Source organism: Thrips palmi, unplaced genomic scaffold (assembly GCF_012932325.1).
Source record: "Thrips palmi isolate BJ-2018 unplaced genomic scaffold, TpBJ-2018v1 HiC_scaffold_8, whole genome shotgun sequence".
Classification (NCBI taxonomy): Eukaryota; Metazoa; Arthropoda; class Insecta; order Thysanoptera; family Thripidae; genus Thrips; species Thrips palmi.
In genome coordinates this window covers 1,580,283-1,595,148 of record NW_023144635.1, presented here as the reverse complement: position 1 = coordinate 1,595,148, position 14,866 = coordinate 1,580,283, and the positions used below count along the sequence as shown (strand labels likewise).

Here is a 14,866-nt window from a genome sequence, read left to right as displayed (position 1 = left end):
CAGTTTGGAAGCAGTACTGCCGCAAAGTTGGTCTAAACAGTCACAAATGTCTGTCAAAAATCGTGTTTTGGGCCGACTTTAAGCATCCACTGCGTCTGATCCGAGGCGGTAAATCGTCATCCCTTAACGGGTAATTGGTCTTTAGACCTTCCTTTAGCATGCCTTTGTTACGGAGTGCAATTATCTGACTCAGTTTGGAAGCAGTACTGCCGCAAAGTTGGTCTAAACAGTCACAAATGTCTGTCAAAAATCGTGTTTTGGGCCGACTTTAAGCATCCACTGCGTCTGATCCGAGGCGGTAAATCGTCATCCCTCAACGGGTAATTGGTCTTTAGACCTTCCTTTAGCATGCCTTTGTTACGGAGTGCGATTATCTGCCTTAGTTTGGGAGCAGTTTTGCCGCAAAGTTGATCAAAACGGTCACAAATGTATGAAAAATCGTGTTTTGATCAACTTTGTGGCAAAACTACTCCCAAACTAAGGCAGATAATCGCACTCCGTAACAAAGGCATGCTAAAGGAAGGTCTAAAGACCAATTGCCCGTTGACGGAGGACGATTTACCGCCTCGGATCAGACGCAGTAAATGCTTAAAGTCGGCCCAAAACACGATTTTTCAGACATTTGTGACCGTTTTGATCAACTTTGCGGCAATACTGCTCCCAAACTAAGGCAGATAATCGCACTCCGTAACAAAGGCATGCTAAAGGAGGGGTCGCGTGGGGTCGCGAAATTTTTCCTGAGGGTCGCGGAAAGTTTTGGCTACAAATGTGGGGTCGCGAACCGAAAAAGGTTGGGAACCGCTGGCATACACTCTAAATGTTGTACAGTGAAGATTCTCCATATTATGGTGAAAATGTTCCATATTATGGTGGTGCAGCTGACTTCGTAACATACCATTAAGAATTCACTGTACCTTATAGAGATTTTGACGAATTTCGTTGGTATTCTGGAGAAAATTTCTACCATATTATGTTGGTGCAGCCTTTCACTGTAAGACATTTACTGGGTACATACGTACAAACTAATTTACTTTGTCATACGAAGAAATAGTTCGTAAATTACTTAGTATTGTCTTTGTAAACTTATGTATGCTCAAAATACTTGGTTCTTGCAAACTGCTTTGCTTTGTAAGGCCCGAAATAGTTTGTAAGGTTTTCTCAGTGCAAGGGGGGTGGGGGGCGATGTCGCAAAAGTTGCCTACCTACAGGGGCTAAGTGCGACTAGTTACCTTACCTTTCAGGCGTCTTCGCCCAAGGCTTCGCCGCCTTCGGGGGGGCGGGCGACGCCCCCATCCCCCCCCCCCTGGTTCCGCGCCTGGTTGGGGCCGGGCGCTCTCCTCCCGGACGTTCATCAGGCCAGGACGATGCGGGCCAGCAGACTGATGCCGCGAGTCGTTTTCGTCGCTGTCTCCCTTGCACGCATGAGGCGTCCCGTTTAGGTGCGAGCGAGACAGAGCGACGACAACGACTCTCGGAATCAGTCTGCACCGAGTGTCCTGGACTCTACGGCCAGGCCGGGCCGGGCCGGGCCGGGGACGAGTGTGTGGACCTCGCTCCTTGCTCCACACCTCCGCGGCACACACATACACACACACAAGCTCGCCGCCAGTTCGGCGCGCGCATTTCACCACTAAATCATACACAAATAAAAGGGGCGCGCGGCAGCAGTACATCAAACGCGGTGAAATGCCGCGGCTATTCCTGGGGCGCGTTGCGTTGCCGACGTGCCGACCAGAGGGCCGACGCGGTGCGCGTTGTCGGCTTGCCTTGCCCTCGGCTTGCCCTGCCAGGGCTCGCCTTGCCGCGCGGCCCGCTCCTTTCCCACCCCTTCCCTTTTCTGGGAACCTGTACGCGTCCCTCATCGCGCAACTATACGCCGTATTTATAAACAAGCATCTCGGGCTATCGAGGGGCACGTCGGGTGGCGGCAGGGCGGCGGCCAGAAGCCCGCCGAGGGAAGGCCACGTGGGGGCGCACCTTGGGAGCAGCCGGGCCTCGAGCCGGGCGCGGCGCAGCGCGAACTGGGTAGGGGAGGGGCTTGATAAACGCCTGAGAGGTAAGCAGAAAGACACGCATTTTGCCCTGCAGACTTGATGCCGAGAGTGGCTTTCGTCGCTCTGGCTCCCTCGCACCTGACGCCTCATGAGTGCGAGAGAGACAGGGCGACGTAAACGACTCTCAGAATCAGTCTGCAGGCAAAAAGTTTGCCACCTTGCCCCTCCTTCAGGCCGGCACTGGATCCGCCACCGGGAGCGGCGCGCCCTTCAAGGGCTGCTCCGGGATTTTCGACGAGTGTCGCGTCGCGTGTCCAAACATCCGGGACATTACAATACGTTACACGGCCCATGGGCAGCAGCGCCACATGGCGGGGGGGGGGGGGGGGGGGTGCAGCGCAGCGCAGCGCAGCGTGCAGGGCCGTGACAAGCCCAGCCCGCGCGGAGCGGCAGGCTGTCTCTCTCGCACTCGCGGAGCGCCCCGGAGGGGTGCATGGGGTGCGAGAGGGACAGCGCGACGAACGCTGCTCCCGTTGGGACGCAGCCCGCAGGCCACTCGCCGTCACAGGGCAGCACACTGCACAGCAGGGTGGGTCCGAACACTGCTTTCATCGCGCCGTGCGAGGGAGACGGAGCGACGCGTCGACGACGCACACAGCAGACTGAGAGTTGTTATCGTCGCTCTGTCTCTCTCGCACCTACAGGGGACGCGCCATGAGCGTGAGAGAGACAGAGCGAGTCAGGCTGCAGGGGCCGTCCGCAGCGACAGTGCAGCATCCCCAAGACCGAACGCTGCCACCGCCAACACCACGCGGTCCCTCCGTCCCTTGCTCTTTTCTGCGCGACCCGACGACGGCAGTGTGGCGGCGCGCGAGGTTTTTGAAACGCGCCAGACACCATCTGACACACGCGCGGCGCGAGGCGCGAGGCGCGAGGGGGGTCAATATGGCAGTGCTGCAGTGAGCGGAGGAGAGGGGAGCTCGCCACCCTCACCTGTGCGAACCAAATGGCAATCGCAAGGCCGGGGAACGAGGAGAGAGGGGGGGCGTTAAGTTAAATTGCAGTATCGGGTTGGCAGCCAAACCACCGCCTCACCCCGCGCCGCACCGCCACGCCTCGCCACGCCACACCGCGTTCACAGGCTCAGCCACAGTTTATAGGGAGTTTCAAGTGTGGAGAGAATAATAAAAGCCGGCGATAATCTGGCCGTGTGGCAGCGTGGCAGCAGCCCAGTCCCAATGAACGATAAATTTCTGCGCGAATAAAATGGCGGGCATAACGCGCCAGGCGCATACCGGACGTGTAGTGTTGTCGGCCGGCGCGGCCGCGCGGCCCCCAGCAGACTGATTCCGAGAGTCGTTTTCGTCGCTCTGTCTCCTTCGCGTCCATACGGGACGCCCCAGGAGTGCGAGAGAGACAGAGCGACGAAAACGACTCTCGGAATCAGTCTGCAGGAGGCGGTCTCAAAGGGCAGGTGGCGAGGCGGGGCGTAACTGCAGGCCTCGGCGTGGTCCTGTTTGGAGGCGTTTTACGCGTTTTACGGCCAAACGGTGGCAGTCGAGCGCAGGATCGCGTCCATGAGCAGAGCAACGCGAGCAACGCGCAGCCCGCCCGGCCCGCCACGCCGGAGAGGTAGGGAAGTGCACGCGCGGAGTATGCGCAAGTCGCGGCCCGCGGGCGGCGTCTGCTGCGACGGCGACCCGCCGCGGATACCCCGCGTCGCAGTCTCTCGCCGCGATCACGTCCGAAAGCGCGCACGGCCGCGCGCGACCGACGACGCGGTGATCGCGTCGGAACCGCGAGCAAACGACGAAATCGAGTCAAACCGCCGCGCCGGATCGGACCGGACGGCGCGATCCGCGCCAAACGCCTTCCCTCCCGCCGCCGCCACACTGCCAGACGGGCCACACGGGCCGCACGGGCGGCACCGGCGGCGGTACCCGGCGCGGCAGAGACAGCCGACGCCGAGTGTCGCTGGGAGCGCGGGGTATCGCTACCGCGAAAACCAGACGAGTGACACAGCAGTGTGCGACGCTGTGCGACCAAATGATCGTTTCGAACCGAATCACAGTGCCGACTTGAGGGTGTCATTGAACCCGCGGTTAGCCAGAGGATAAGCAACGGTCAGGGAAAAACTGCCAGTGTGTAACTTTTACAGCGGCTGGCAAACGACCTGCTCCTTGTTGGAGTAGAAATGTTCCCAGACAGAACGGAGAAGATCATCTAAAATATCTCCGGTTTGGACATATAAAAAGGCTTTTAGACTCACCAAAAATTCAGCAGTCAAACTGGGAAATCCGCTGGATGTACCACGTAATGCATTCAGGTAAAGTTCTGCAACCCAGATGAATTTTTAAATAAATATGTGGTGAACTTCCGTAGTTGTAATAATTTTGATGGTTTCTTTTGGGACATTACATGTCATGGCATGCATTTGACTTCAGTACACACAATATTAATTATACAATTTCAAGCTGCAAGAAACACGAAGTTTATGGGCTTACCTTCCAAAAAAGGGGGTTCACTTTGATGAATTTCTAGCCCTTGCCACCACGTTAAACAAAATAAGATCTGTGAATTTAAAAAAAAGACAGTTAATAGATTAGCACTTTGTTAATATTTAAAGACATGAATACAAGATAGTTTACTTACAGCTTGCAAAATGGTAACAGTGAGGCGTCAGTTGAAACTGCAACAATAAATTAAATATGTAAGTAAAGTGCCACAAATTTCTTTAACATAAAACAATTTGTCAAAGAAGAATAAGCTTTTCTCTTTCAACTGCCTTTGAAAACAACGACGTACAGCTCCTAGTTTCTACAGAAATCTACTTTCAAAACATTCTAAGCCATCCAACAGACACCTGTTGATCACGATACAGACTACACTATTTCCACTGTAAAATCATCACGAAAAATCGCACGCAGCAAGAACACGCCATTCTGTTCGAGTTGCCATGAACATGGTGCTGCATAACAGCACAAAAACTCCCTGCCATGGTCCATTGGGAGCGCGAACGGACACATCCACCACACGGACGCAGGTTAGGATATGTTTATCGGCATGTCCGCACGGCGCTCACACGCGATGATTCACCAAAATTCGCATCGCGACGCAACAGAGGCCTCAGACAATGCCATAAATTATCCACCACAAAATCTCCTTTAAAAGCAAGGGTTCACTAACAAATATGGTAAGTGCAAGGTCCATACAGTCCTTGGACCTCTCGAGCTCGCGACGAGGAACTTATCAAAATAAAAGCGTCACTCGCTGGATTCGGTCACACCTAGCACAAGTTACCTTGGTAGAGGCGACACAGGGACGTTAACACGACAATATTAGAGAGACTTTGTAAAAATTATCACGTGGGTAAATAAACAAATCGAGTAAAATCATGGGAGAGCACCACACACTTGTGTTTGTTGCAGTTGCAACAGGCAGACACTTGTTGGTTTTGATGCCAACCTTCCGAACGCTACATTCCAAAGCCCGGTTTCCGTCTCGAAGGACGGCTTGTCAAGACAAAATTTAAGTGAATCTCACGAGAGCGTAGTTTCGTACAAAGATGCGGTGAGGTGCGCACTTTGACATTAAAAGCGGCGCTTGGGAAGCCCGGAAACGAGTTCAAGTTTTCATTGCGGGGCGTTGGCAGCGGCCGGCAGGTCGCGCTCGTGGTTTGGTTCGGTTCGGGAGTTCGGGCGTTCGGCCCACTCCACCGCAAATCGCGATCGCGGCGCTTTCTCGCCCTCGCCCCGTTACCTCGACGGCGGACGGCGTACGGCGTGGTGACACGACGTCGTCCCCGTCCCCGTCCGCGCACGCCGAAAATTGAGTAACAATTGCGCGCTCCAGATTCTGGATTTCAGTCGGCCGGCTGGCCGGGACCGAAGGGTGTGGGCTCATCCTCGGAGCACGTACTACACTAGAACGGCGCGTCGGGGCTATGATCAGCGTTCAATACACTTGAATTCCCCATAAAATTCAATGGATTTGTTGCAATCTGTCCACCTTGGCCGCCGGGTTCGTGACCGTGTCGGCGTCGGCGGGGCGCGCGTTGCCCCGCGGCGTCAGGCTGACGGCAAGCCCAGGCCAGGCCACCTGCCGCTGATTAATTCACCCGGATCGTCACCTAAAATGCGACGCCGGACGTCGACCACGCCAACGCGTACCTGAAGACGGCTTACATGACCCTCGACAATGTGTGGCGGGGCGCGGGGCGCGGGCCCGGCGGCGGGCACGGCGGCACGGCCGGGCGTTGGCAAGGCGCGGGCGGGAGGGGCGGCAGGTGAAGGGGCGGCCCGGCTGGCGCCAGCGCGTCGCGCGGGGCACCGCCAGCACCGCCAGCTCGGCCTGCCCGACAGCCGGGCCGGGGCTCTGGGCCGGGGCTCTGGGCCGGGCCTGGGCCGGGGCTCTGGCGGGCGGCCGGGGCTCTGGCCGCTCGGGCGCTTCCGGCCGGGGGCTCTGGGCCGGGCACGGCCAGGCAGGCGCGGAGGGGCACCGGGCCGGCCGTCGTCCGAAAAGGCCGTCGTCCGGGTTGCTCCCCGGGGCGTTTGGGCGCCGGCCCGCACGCAGCCCCGCGACGGTGCGGACGGAGAAAGGCGGGGCGCTTGTTTTTCTGGCGGGTACGCGGCGGGTACGCTACGGGGCGGGTTGGACGGGTCGCGCCGAGGCACGGCGAGGCCAGAGCGCGGCACGGTGCGCGGCGTAAGCGCGCCAACGCGCCGAGCAAGCCGCGAGGCAAGGCGTTGTCGCGCGGTAGGGCTGCAGCGGGGCCGGGCCGGGCGGCCGGCGGGGCGGCGTTGGGGCCCGGTCGGGTGGGGACCGTGGGGACGGGACGGGACGGACCGCGGTGGCCGGGCGTCCCCGACAGCCGGATTCGAATACGACACGGCGACGGCGATAATCGACGCGGTTCAAGGCTGGGGCAGTGCCGTGGCAGTGCTGTGGCAGTGTTGGGGCGGCCCTCTGGCGCAGCGACGCTCCGCTGCGGCCGCCGATCCGATGGGCGCCTCCACTTGGATCGCGATGTCGCGTCGCTCGACGACACGGGGGGGAGGGGTCTGAAATCCGCTGAAATGGGACGCGAGCGTCGTGACGCACACTGCGACTCTGCGTGCGCCGCGTGCGCGTGTTGGTTTGAGCGTGTGAGGAAGGGGGAGGGGTGGGGGCGTCGCGGTCCATCTCGAGAACGGCGGTCAGCATTCTGCGTTCCTTCTCTCCTCCAGACTCCAGAGCGACGCCAAGCTCCGGCCTGCCGGGCCGTCCCACGAGACGCTGGCTGGCAACGCTGACGCTGCACGGCGCCGGAGAGGCACGGCCGGTGCATCGGGCGAGGCGAGGGGCGCGGCGTCTGCTTCTGGCGTCGTGGAGAGGTTTCGGGAATGCAGGGTCGGGCCTTCGCCGCCGCAGCGACGTCCAGGCGACGCAGCGCCGCAGCCTTGGGCTGCGTAGGGTAGGGCCGCCGGACGGCCCAGCCCGGACGGCCCGGCCCGGACCCGAAGACGGCACACGGCGACGTCAGGTGGAGGTGGGGCGGCGCGGCCGGCGCGGGCTGAACCGGCGGCGGGGCGGCGCGGGGCCGCGGGGGCCTGCTCGCCGGCCCCAACCCGGACCGGCTTGCCCGGGTCGTCCGGGTGGCCCCTGCCGCCCAGACACCGTCCCGACGTTGCCTCCACCACCGTCACCACCACCGCCACAGCGCCGCCAAGGACGACGACGAGACGACGACGACGCGTTGGTGCGGCCAGGCGCCGCGGGGTACGGCGGGGTGGGGCCGCGTGCTGTACCTGGAAGGGGCAGGGCAGGACAGGCGTCCGGACGACCAAGGACCGGGCCACGGCGCCCACGCCACGCCACGCCGGCCCCGTGCGGGTCCGCCGCCGTACACGCGTCGCCGTGCGTCGCCGTCGGCCCCCTCCTCCTTCGCCCCGGTCTGATGCTGGCCGGCCTGATGCTGTTGTCGCGTCCCGGGCCGTCGCGTCCTCCTCCGCCGTCGTATCTTTACGCCGTCCCACGCCAAGGCAGCGCCAAGGCAGCGCCAAGGCAACGTCGCGACGCGGTTTGGAGCGGCGGGGCGCGGCGCGGCGGCGCGGTGCGTCATGTGGTCAGTCACCTCCGCGCCGTTCGGAAACAGCGCCTTTCTCTCCGTCGGTCGACAAATCCGACCGTCGAGAGTGCGGCGCAGGGCGGCGCAGGCATGGAGGCAGGGCCAGCAGGCCGGCAGGGCGTGGCGGCGGCTGGCGGTGCACTGTGCAGTGCTTGCGGTGCTGTGCAGTCGCTAAGCCCCTCGCCCTTCGCGGCGATGACGCCTTCCTGGCCGCTGGCGACGCCGCGACGCTGCCGCCGGCGAGGACACTAGACCACGGCATCCCGCCCTGCCGCAGAGCGATGACGACGGTGTGCTCCGTACTCACGCTCGTTCGTCTTGTTGTTCGCCGACGTCGACGCGTCCGGACGGTGGCCGCCTAGTGCAGTGCGCGCGGGGCGCTGCTCGGCGCTGCGTGGCCCGGGGCGGCGGGGCTGCGGAGGGGCCTAGCCGGGCCGGTCGGGCGGATCGACTGCAACAGCACAGCGGTTTGGCGCTTGGAATTCCCACGGGGCCTTCATCACATCGGACCGTGTCGCCGCCTCGCCGCGCGGTGCACCGGGACGGGGGGCAGGGCGGGGCGCGGCGCGGTGGGGTGGGGCGCTAGCACTAGGGGCGCATCGCACGCAGAGCTTGGGATAGATACCTAGGCCCTTTTCGAGCGTATGAGATACGGGTCTCCATGAGGAAGATGCACCCAGCCGTCGTCATCGGCTTTCGCTACTGTGCTGTTTCCATGCTGCGGACTCAGCTCTCACTCTCTTTCCACCCGCGGCCCCAGGGAAGGCCACTCACTGGTCACACCAAATACGCGGTACAACAAAGTGCGCCGGTCTCGAACCAACTCACTTGCAAGTTGTTTCTCAAGCCAACTAGCCAAAAATGGTCCCGGTGTAGGAGGCGAATTGTACCCGTCGGCGCAGGGTACCCCCGGGTACACAACGCCTAGGGCCATGGTACCCTGGGGTACACGACGCCTAGGTTCAATGTACCCAGGGTACAATGCGCCTAGGTGCCAGGCGAATTGTACCCCGGGTACAATGCGCCTAGGCGAAAAGTACCCCGGGGTACAATGCGCCCAGGCTTATTGTATCCCCCGCCGGCCGGAGGGGGATGCACGTCGCCTAGGCGCAATGCATCCCCCCCGGGTGCAAAGAGCCTAGGCGAGGAGTATCCCCTCGGCCGGCCGGAGGGGGTACAATAGGCCTAGGCGCAATGCATCCCCCCCCGGGTACAAAGAGCCTAGGCGAGGAGTATCCCCTCGGCCGGCCGGAGGGGGTACAATAAGCCTAGGCGCAATGCATCCCCCCCCCCGGGTACAAAGAGCCTAGGCGAGGAGTATCCCCTCGGCCGGCCGGAGGGGGTACAATAAGCCTAGGCGCAATGCATCCCCCCCGGATACTAGCCAGGGGAAGGCCTTCGGCCTCGATGCTGAGCTGGATTCTGCTGGAGATGGAAATGCATTTTCATCAGTAGTAAATTTGGATGTGTTTATTTTGAAAATGAGCCTCTTTTCTTTTTGGGGGGTGATAGCCAGGAAGTATGCTTTTGCGCGAAGGATTGTGATTCGGCAATGGTTGGTTTCTCCTTGAATCGACGGAAGGCTATTTAATAATCTAAAACTAAATGTTCCAACCAATCCTAACCTAACCTAACGGGCTCGTGACAGATCTTACTCTACTCGTGACAGATCTTACCCAACTCTCGACAGATTTTATTCTCAAACTAAATGGTCCAACCAAACCTAACCTCACCTAACGGGCTCGTGACAGATCTTACTCTACTCGTGACAGATCTTACCCTACTCTCGACAGATCTTATTCTCAAACTAAATGGTTCAACCAATCCTAACCTAACCTAACGGGCTCGTGACAGATCTTTCTCTACTCGTGACAGATCTGTCCCTACTCTCGACCGATCTTATTCTCAAACTAAATGGTCCCCGGGGGGGGATGCATTGCGCCTAGGCTTATTGTACCCCCCTCCGGCCGGCCGAGGGGATACTCCTCGCCTAGGCTCTTTGTACCCGGGGGGGATGCATTACGCCTAGGCTTATTGTACCCCCTCCGGCCGGCCGAGGGGATACTCCTCGCCTAGGCTCTTTGTACCCGGGGGGGGGGGGATGCATTGCGCCTAGGCCTATTGTACCCCCCTCCGGCCGGCCGAGGGGATACTCCTCGCCTAGGCTCTTTGTACCCGGGGGGATGCATTGCGCCTAGGCGACGTGCATCCCCCTCCGGCCGGCGGGGGATACAATAAGCCTAGGCGCATTGTACCCCGGGGTACATTTCGCCTAGGCGCATTGTACCCGGGGTACAATTCGCCTGGCACCTAGGCGCATTGTACCCCTGGGTACATTGAACCTAGGCGTCGTGTACCCCAGGGTACCCTGGCCCTAGGCGTTGTGTACCCGGGGGTACTCTGGGTCGGAGGGGTACACTTACACTCCGACACCGGCTCCATTGGCCTGCCTTTCATCGAGCTGGCTGAATGCTTAGCAGACTTATTTCGCGGAACCGCCGGCCAGACTGAACAAACGACTGGTCGTTTGAAAATCCCATTCAATTTGCGTTCCAATGTTTTGGGTATCGAGTGAGGATCGAAACTGCATAAAATATACTGCATTCCGCAAAGAATGGTGGCCGCCCCGCAGGGCCAGGATAGGCAACAAGCTTTGCCGCGCCGCGCGACGTGCTGTCTGGGTTCGCTTCGCCTCGGCGGGGTGAATTTTCCGAGAGGAAACAGTCTCATACCTAGCGAAGTGGCGGGAACAAAATCGATATGAGAAATTCCGATTCTGATTCCTTTCACTTCCAACAACACGAAAAAAGCAGAACAAACTTTTGGTGTGTGTGTTTGGCTACCAAACTAAATGCTGCTTTAATGACAGTCTTTTACGAACTCATCGACTGTTACTTTACGCTGTGTTCCAACACTTTCCAAATGTATGAACGTTGAACATAGTTGCGTTATTTTCTTTTACTGTCAAGTCGTTCTAGGTTATTCACATAGAAATGAGCTCTAAAATTCATCCTATGGTAAGATATCATTAAATGAAATAAGATTTGACGATGAAAAGGTTACATCTTTGTAATCTTTTTTTTAAGAACTTGGTGTGGGCTTAGTTAAGTTGTGGGTTTTGTGCATTTTGCATTGGTGCTTGATGCTGTATCGAACCACAGAGTGGAAAATCTTTGGAACTAATTTTGGTACACATCTTGTGCAGCTGGAGACATTTCTGAAGATTGGCTGCAGCGATATGAAGGCAGCTTCTGCTGCTTTTGCCGTTTACATGGATTTGGCAGAAGGTCGGATGCAGTGACGTAATTACATTAATTGCCTACTTAAACTTGATTACCTTGATTGTGTATGTGTGTTACAGTGAAGGCAGTGTGGGATCTTCAATACGCCCTCTGTCAAGAGCTGGATTTAATATATCTAACAGCGAAAGACAATGCGACGGACACTGAACCAAGTATTTATTTACCACTTCCTGCATCCCACAGTATTTCTGCCGAATGGCTCTTAAAAGTACAAAATACTTTGCCTATAAGAAATAAAAGGTGAGTTTTGATTTACATGCTCAAACCATTCAGTTTTTGTGATTTCTTCTATTTTTTGTCATTATTTTTTCAGTGTGATTATGGCCTTAAAAGATACAGACTCTACCCTAGTATATTATAATGTAACAGAAGGGTTATCTTCACCAGATACACCGGAAGAAGTTCAGAAAAAGAAGGCAACCGAAGATTCAAGGAAATTTATGCAAACTGAGTTATGGAGGAAACGAAAACAACTGTATGAGTCAGCTAAGAGCGCTTCTCAACACAATGATGACAAAACCTAGCATCAATCCATGTGAAAAAAATGTCTGTCAATTATTAAAGCTTCTCTTCATTTTTCATTTATTTTTGCTGTTATTTACCTTTTATCACCATTAGCTCCGAAGCAGGTCTACGATGACTTTGTCCAACTTTTGACACAAGAACGCAGCGTTTTGAATCCCACCGCGCGTCGATCCACTGTTTTTGCACATGGCCAACCTCCGCGACCGAACGATCCGTGTTCTCAAAGAGTGTCCAGACCCCCTCTAATGGTTAAGTGATGTGAACCATTGAGCTAAAAGGCCCACGCGATTCGAGTCTTTTGACATTGGCGCTCCTTAACGAATAGAGTCCTAAAGGCCTTTAGGACTCTACTTAATGAATCGGGGTTCTTATGAAATTTTCATAGCTTCGCTCGCATCGCAAGGCGGCGGCGGCTTTGCACTTCGCACGTGTTTGTTTTGATCAGTCGCGCCGGCTTGAAACCATATCTTTGATGAGTTCTTTCGCGTCCAAAGCTATGTCGGAGTCGAGTTTTCTAGCGGGGCCACGCCCCATCGTGCCTCCGGGCCCTGTCCCCATCGCCGTCGATAAGCACTACGACTTCCTTGACTGGAGTCCAGGTAGGTTAGAAAGAACCAACTTGGGGTGGACACTGTTTATAAAGTGGGTTTTAAGTAATTTGTTCCAAAAGTCATGTTTCCGTATCGTATAGGTTAAAAATATCGATGTATTAAGAGTGTGTGTCAGATAGGCTCTGTTCACCGGTGCATTGCCTTTGTTCTCAATGTATTGAGTAGTAGGGTTTTGACTGATTTTGCTTGTCATTAAACTGTATGTTTTGCTTTGTTTTCTTGCAGATGGAGAGTCTCTTTTCCTCGGAACGTCAGAATTAACGTCGCGTTCCTGGGCAGGCTCGATATGGGTGTTCAATTCCAAAGAAACACAATGTGCCAACAACAACAAACCGTGGCGACCTCAAGCTGACGAATGTGTTGTTGGTGCTTCAATGGATTGTGGTGTCACAGTGGGGCGATTCATGAGATGTCCTGACAGGGTATTTGTCTCACTTGCGATTTGAAAAAAGTTTGATGAATTGCAACATTACTAACATATTCCTTCAGTTGGTTGTAGGCTGTGATTCAGGTGCGGTGCAAGTCATTGGACTGAGGCAATACGGTGAAGCCACGAAGCTGGAGGGCGAAGGTAGTTTGTCTGAACATAATGATACTGTTTTGGACATTGATGATCTTGGTGGAGAGGGAGTAGAGTATGTAACTTGTAGTCAAGATAAGAGGTACTTTGAACTAATTTTAATGTTTTTGACATTCTGACTCTGACCAAAAGTTTATTTGGTGGTAATTTCTTTTTCTTAACTATTTCAGTATTAAAGTTTGGGACCTGGATGTCTTAATTTCAACTCGGACATTTTCTCCTGCACATGCCCATATTGTAACGTCTGTTAGGGCCCAGCCTTCTCAATCTAAATGCTTTGCCTCCTGCGCTCGTGATGGCTCTGCCCTTCTTTGGGACATCAGAGACGATAATCCTGCATCTAGTAAGCATATTTGACAGTTCTGACGTCTTGTTTGTTGATACTGCATGAAATCACTAAATGATTGGTATTATTATTCAGAGATTATGGACCCATGTGGTGTCGGCCTCACATCACTTGCTTGGGTTGATGAGACAAATATTGTTGTTGGAGGTGTTAGCGGGCAACTAATTGTTATTGACATCAGAAATATAAGTGACATCAAATTCAAGTTGCAGCTTGACCACAGGCCAGTGCATTCATTGAAATCTATTCCAGACAAGTAAGTGAAATTCTGGGATATACCTTACCTTTTGCAGATTTCAATCAGTCAACTGTTTTCATATACTAATATTTTTGTTATATTTTTTGATTGATGTTTAGCAGTGGCCTTGTAGGTGTTTGTCAGGATAATTCCAAAGTTTCTGTTGCACAGTTTGAAGGAGAAAGCCCACAAATCTTGTGAGTAAATCATTTTTTAAAATCACTGGCATAACCAACTGTTGTATCCATCCTTACTGTCTTTTTTTTCTTCTTTTAGGTACTCTAATGATAGCCATGGAGATTTTGTGCGGGGACTATCATGGCACCCTCAAAATTTTTCTCTTTGGTCATGTGGATGGGATTCTTACATCATGCCCCACATTCCCAGAAGTGTTAATGGTTCAACATAGCCTTTAACTCCGACATTTTTTTTTGTATCACCTGCTATATTCTAAAATTAATCTTGGATTATTCCATAATCACTTGAAAAACTTTCAGAAAAAATGTAATTCTTAATGAAATTTTCCTTTAGTACTTCACTCCAATTATTTGAAATCAGTACCTATTTTTATATTGAATATAACTTGAATGAAATGAACTGTATTCTTTTTCTACATACCCCTCCTGCTGCCAGATTTGTCAGACTTGTAGAAAATGAGAGATATGATGACCATTTTTCAAGGGACCGTACTACTTGCTCCTACTGTTTCTGAAAATTTTCAGAGAACAACTTACTGGTACAAAGTGGAAAATAAAAAGGGAAGTTTCAAAAACAGGTCAGGTACAAATTTAATGAAACTATTTTACAAATAGGCTGACTAACAACACAGTCAATCATACTTTTTCACATCCACAATAACAGTATATGTCCAAAGCAAAACCTTGTACTCACTCCAAAATCACAGAAAACAGCACTATTTGCAAACTGGGACCTTTGATGAAGCTCACACAGCTTGGGTGGTACCAGTCACAGGTGTCCCAGTCCATAGAAGAGCTGTAATGTTCGGGCAGCCTGCATGCACTGTAGGGTGGATCATAAATTCTGACCCCTCAATTTTATTGGTGAAATGGAGTCTCGAGGAAAGTAGAAGACAAGATGGTTTTGATCGGGAAAAAATTTGAACATAAGTTTTGACTGGGGGCAGGAGTAGTGACCCGGACCCTA

The 14,866-nt window shown here is 54.7% G+C and overlaps 3 protein-coding genes across 5 annotated transcripts in view; 2 read left to right on the top strand and 1 right to left on the bottom strand.

Moving 5' to 3' along the window:
* LOC117653024 (protein bric-a-brac 1-like) overlaps positions 1 to 5,456 on the bottom strand; it is a 117,792-nt gene extending 112,336 nt beyond the window's left edge. Inside the window, exons 1-4 of the mRNA XM_034398362.1 lie at positions 5,295 to 5,456; positions 4,647 to 4,683; positions 4,499 to 4,565; positions 4,264 to 4,328 (exon numbers count right to left, since the gene is read on the bottom strand). The gene's annotated coding sequence lies outside the window, so the exon portion shown is untranslated. The remainder of the gene's footprint in view (positions 1 to 4,263; positions 4,329 to 4,498; positions 4,566 to 4,646; positions 4,684 to 5,294) is intronic.
* A 5,393-nt stretch (positions 5,457 to 10,849) lies between these two features.
* On the top strand, positions 10,850 to 11,987 carry LOC117653363. Of its 2 annotated transcripts, none has more exons than XM_034398997.1 (4): positions 10,850 to 11,117; positions 11,306 to 11,387; positions 11,462 to 11,642; positions 11,790 to 11,983. In XM_034398997.1, the coding sequence occupies exons 1-4, from the start codon at positions 11,094 to 11,096 to the stop codon at positions 11,851 to 11,853; spliced, it is 351 nt and encodes a 116-aa protein (XP_034254888.1). In that variant the 5' UTR covers positions 10,850 to 11,093; the 3' UTR covers positions 11,854 to 11,983. The 2 variants fall into 2 exon arrangements, with proteins under 2 accessions (XP_034254888.1, XP_034254887.1); XM_034398996.1 differs by having other exon boundaries at positions 10,851 to 11,117; positions 11,716 to 11,987.
* Positions 11,988 to 12,154: 167 nt separating this feature from the next.
* LOC117653362 (methylosome protein 50) lies at positions 12,155 to 14,299 on the top strand. Of its 2 annotated transcripts, none has more exons than XM_034398995.1 (7): positions 12,155 to 12,526; positions 12,764 to 12,960; positions 13,028 to 13,200; positions 13,289 to 13,461; positions 13,540 to 13,720; positions 13,825 to 13,899; positions 13,979 to 14,299. In XM_034398995.1, the coding sequence occupies exons 1-7, from the start codon at positions 12,400 to 12,402 to the stop codon at positions 14,109 to 14,111; spliced, it is 1,059 nt and encodes a 352-aa protein (XP_034254886.1). In that variant the 5' UTR covers positions 12,155 to 12,399; the 3' UTR covers positions 14,112 to 14,299. The 2 variants fall into 2 exon arrangements, with proteins under 2 accessions (XP_034254886.1, XP_034254885.1); XM_034398994.1 differs by having other exon boundaries at positions 12,157 to 12,526; positions 13,822 to 13,899.
* The last annotated feature ends 567 nt before the right edge of the window (positions 14,300 to 14,866 follow it).

What these genes read in the sequence shown, in the direction of transcription:
- LOC117653363 (XM_034398996.1), top strand. Translation starts at nt 11,094, where the DNA reads ATGAGCTCTAAAATTCATCCTATG. An exon ending in TTACATGGATTTGGCAGAAG is followed by an intron (nt 11,388 to 11,461) that starts GTCGGATGCAGT and finishes TGTGTGTTACAG; the next exon opens with TGAAGGCAGTGTGGGATCTT. An exon ending in TTGCCTATAAGAAATAAAAG is followed by an intron (nt 11,643 to 11,715) that starts GTGAGTTTTGAT and finishes TTATTTTTTCAG; the next exon opens with TGTGATTATGGCCTTAAAAG.
- LOC117653362 (XM_034398994.1), top strand. Translation starts at nt 12,400, where the DNA reads ATGAGTTCTTTCGCGTCCAAAGCTATGTCGGAGTCGAGTTTTCTAGCG. An exon ending in TTGAAATCTATTCCAGACAA is followed by an intron (nt 13,721 to 13,821) that starts GTAAGTGAAATT and finishes ATTGATGTTTAG; the next exon opens with CAGTGGCCTTGTAGGTGTTT. An exon ending in GGAGAAAGCCCACAAATCTT is followed by an intron (nt 13,900 to 13,978) that starts GTGAGTAAATCA and finishes TTCTTCTTTTAG; the next exon opens with GTACTCTAATGATAGCCATG.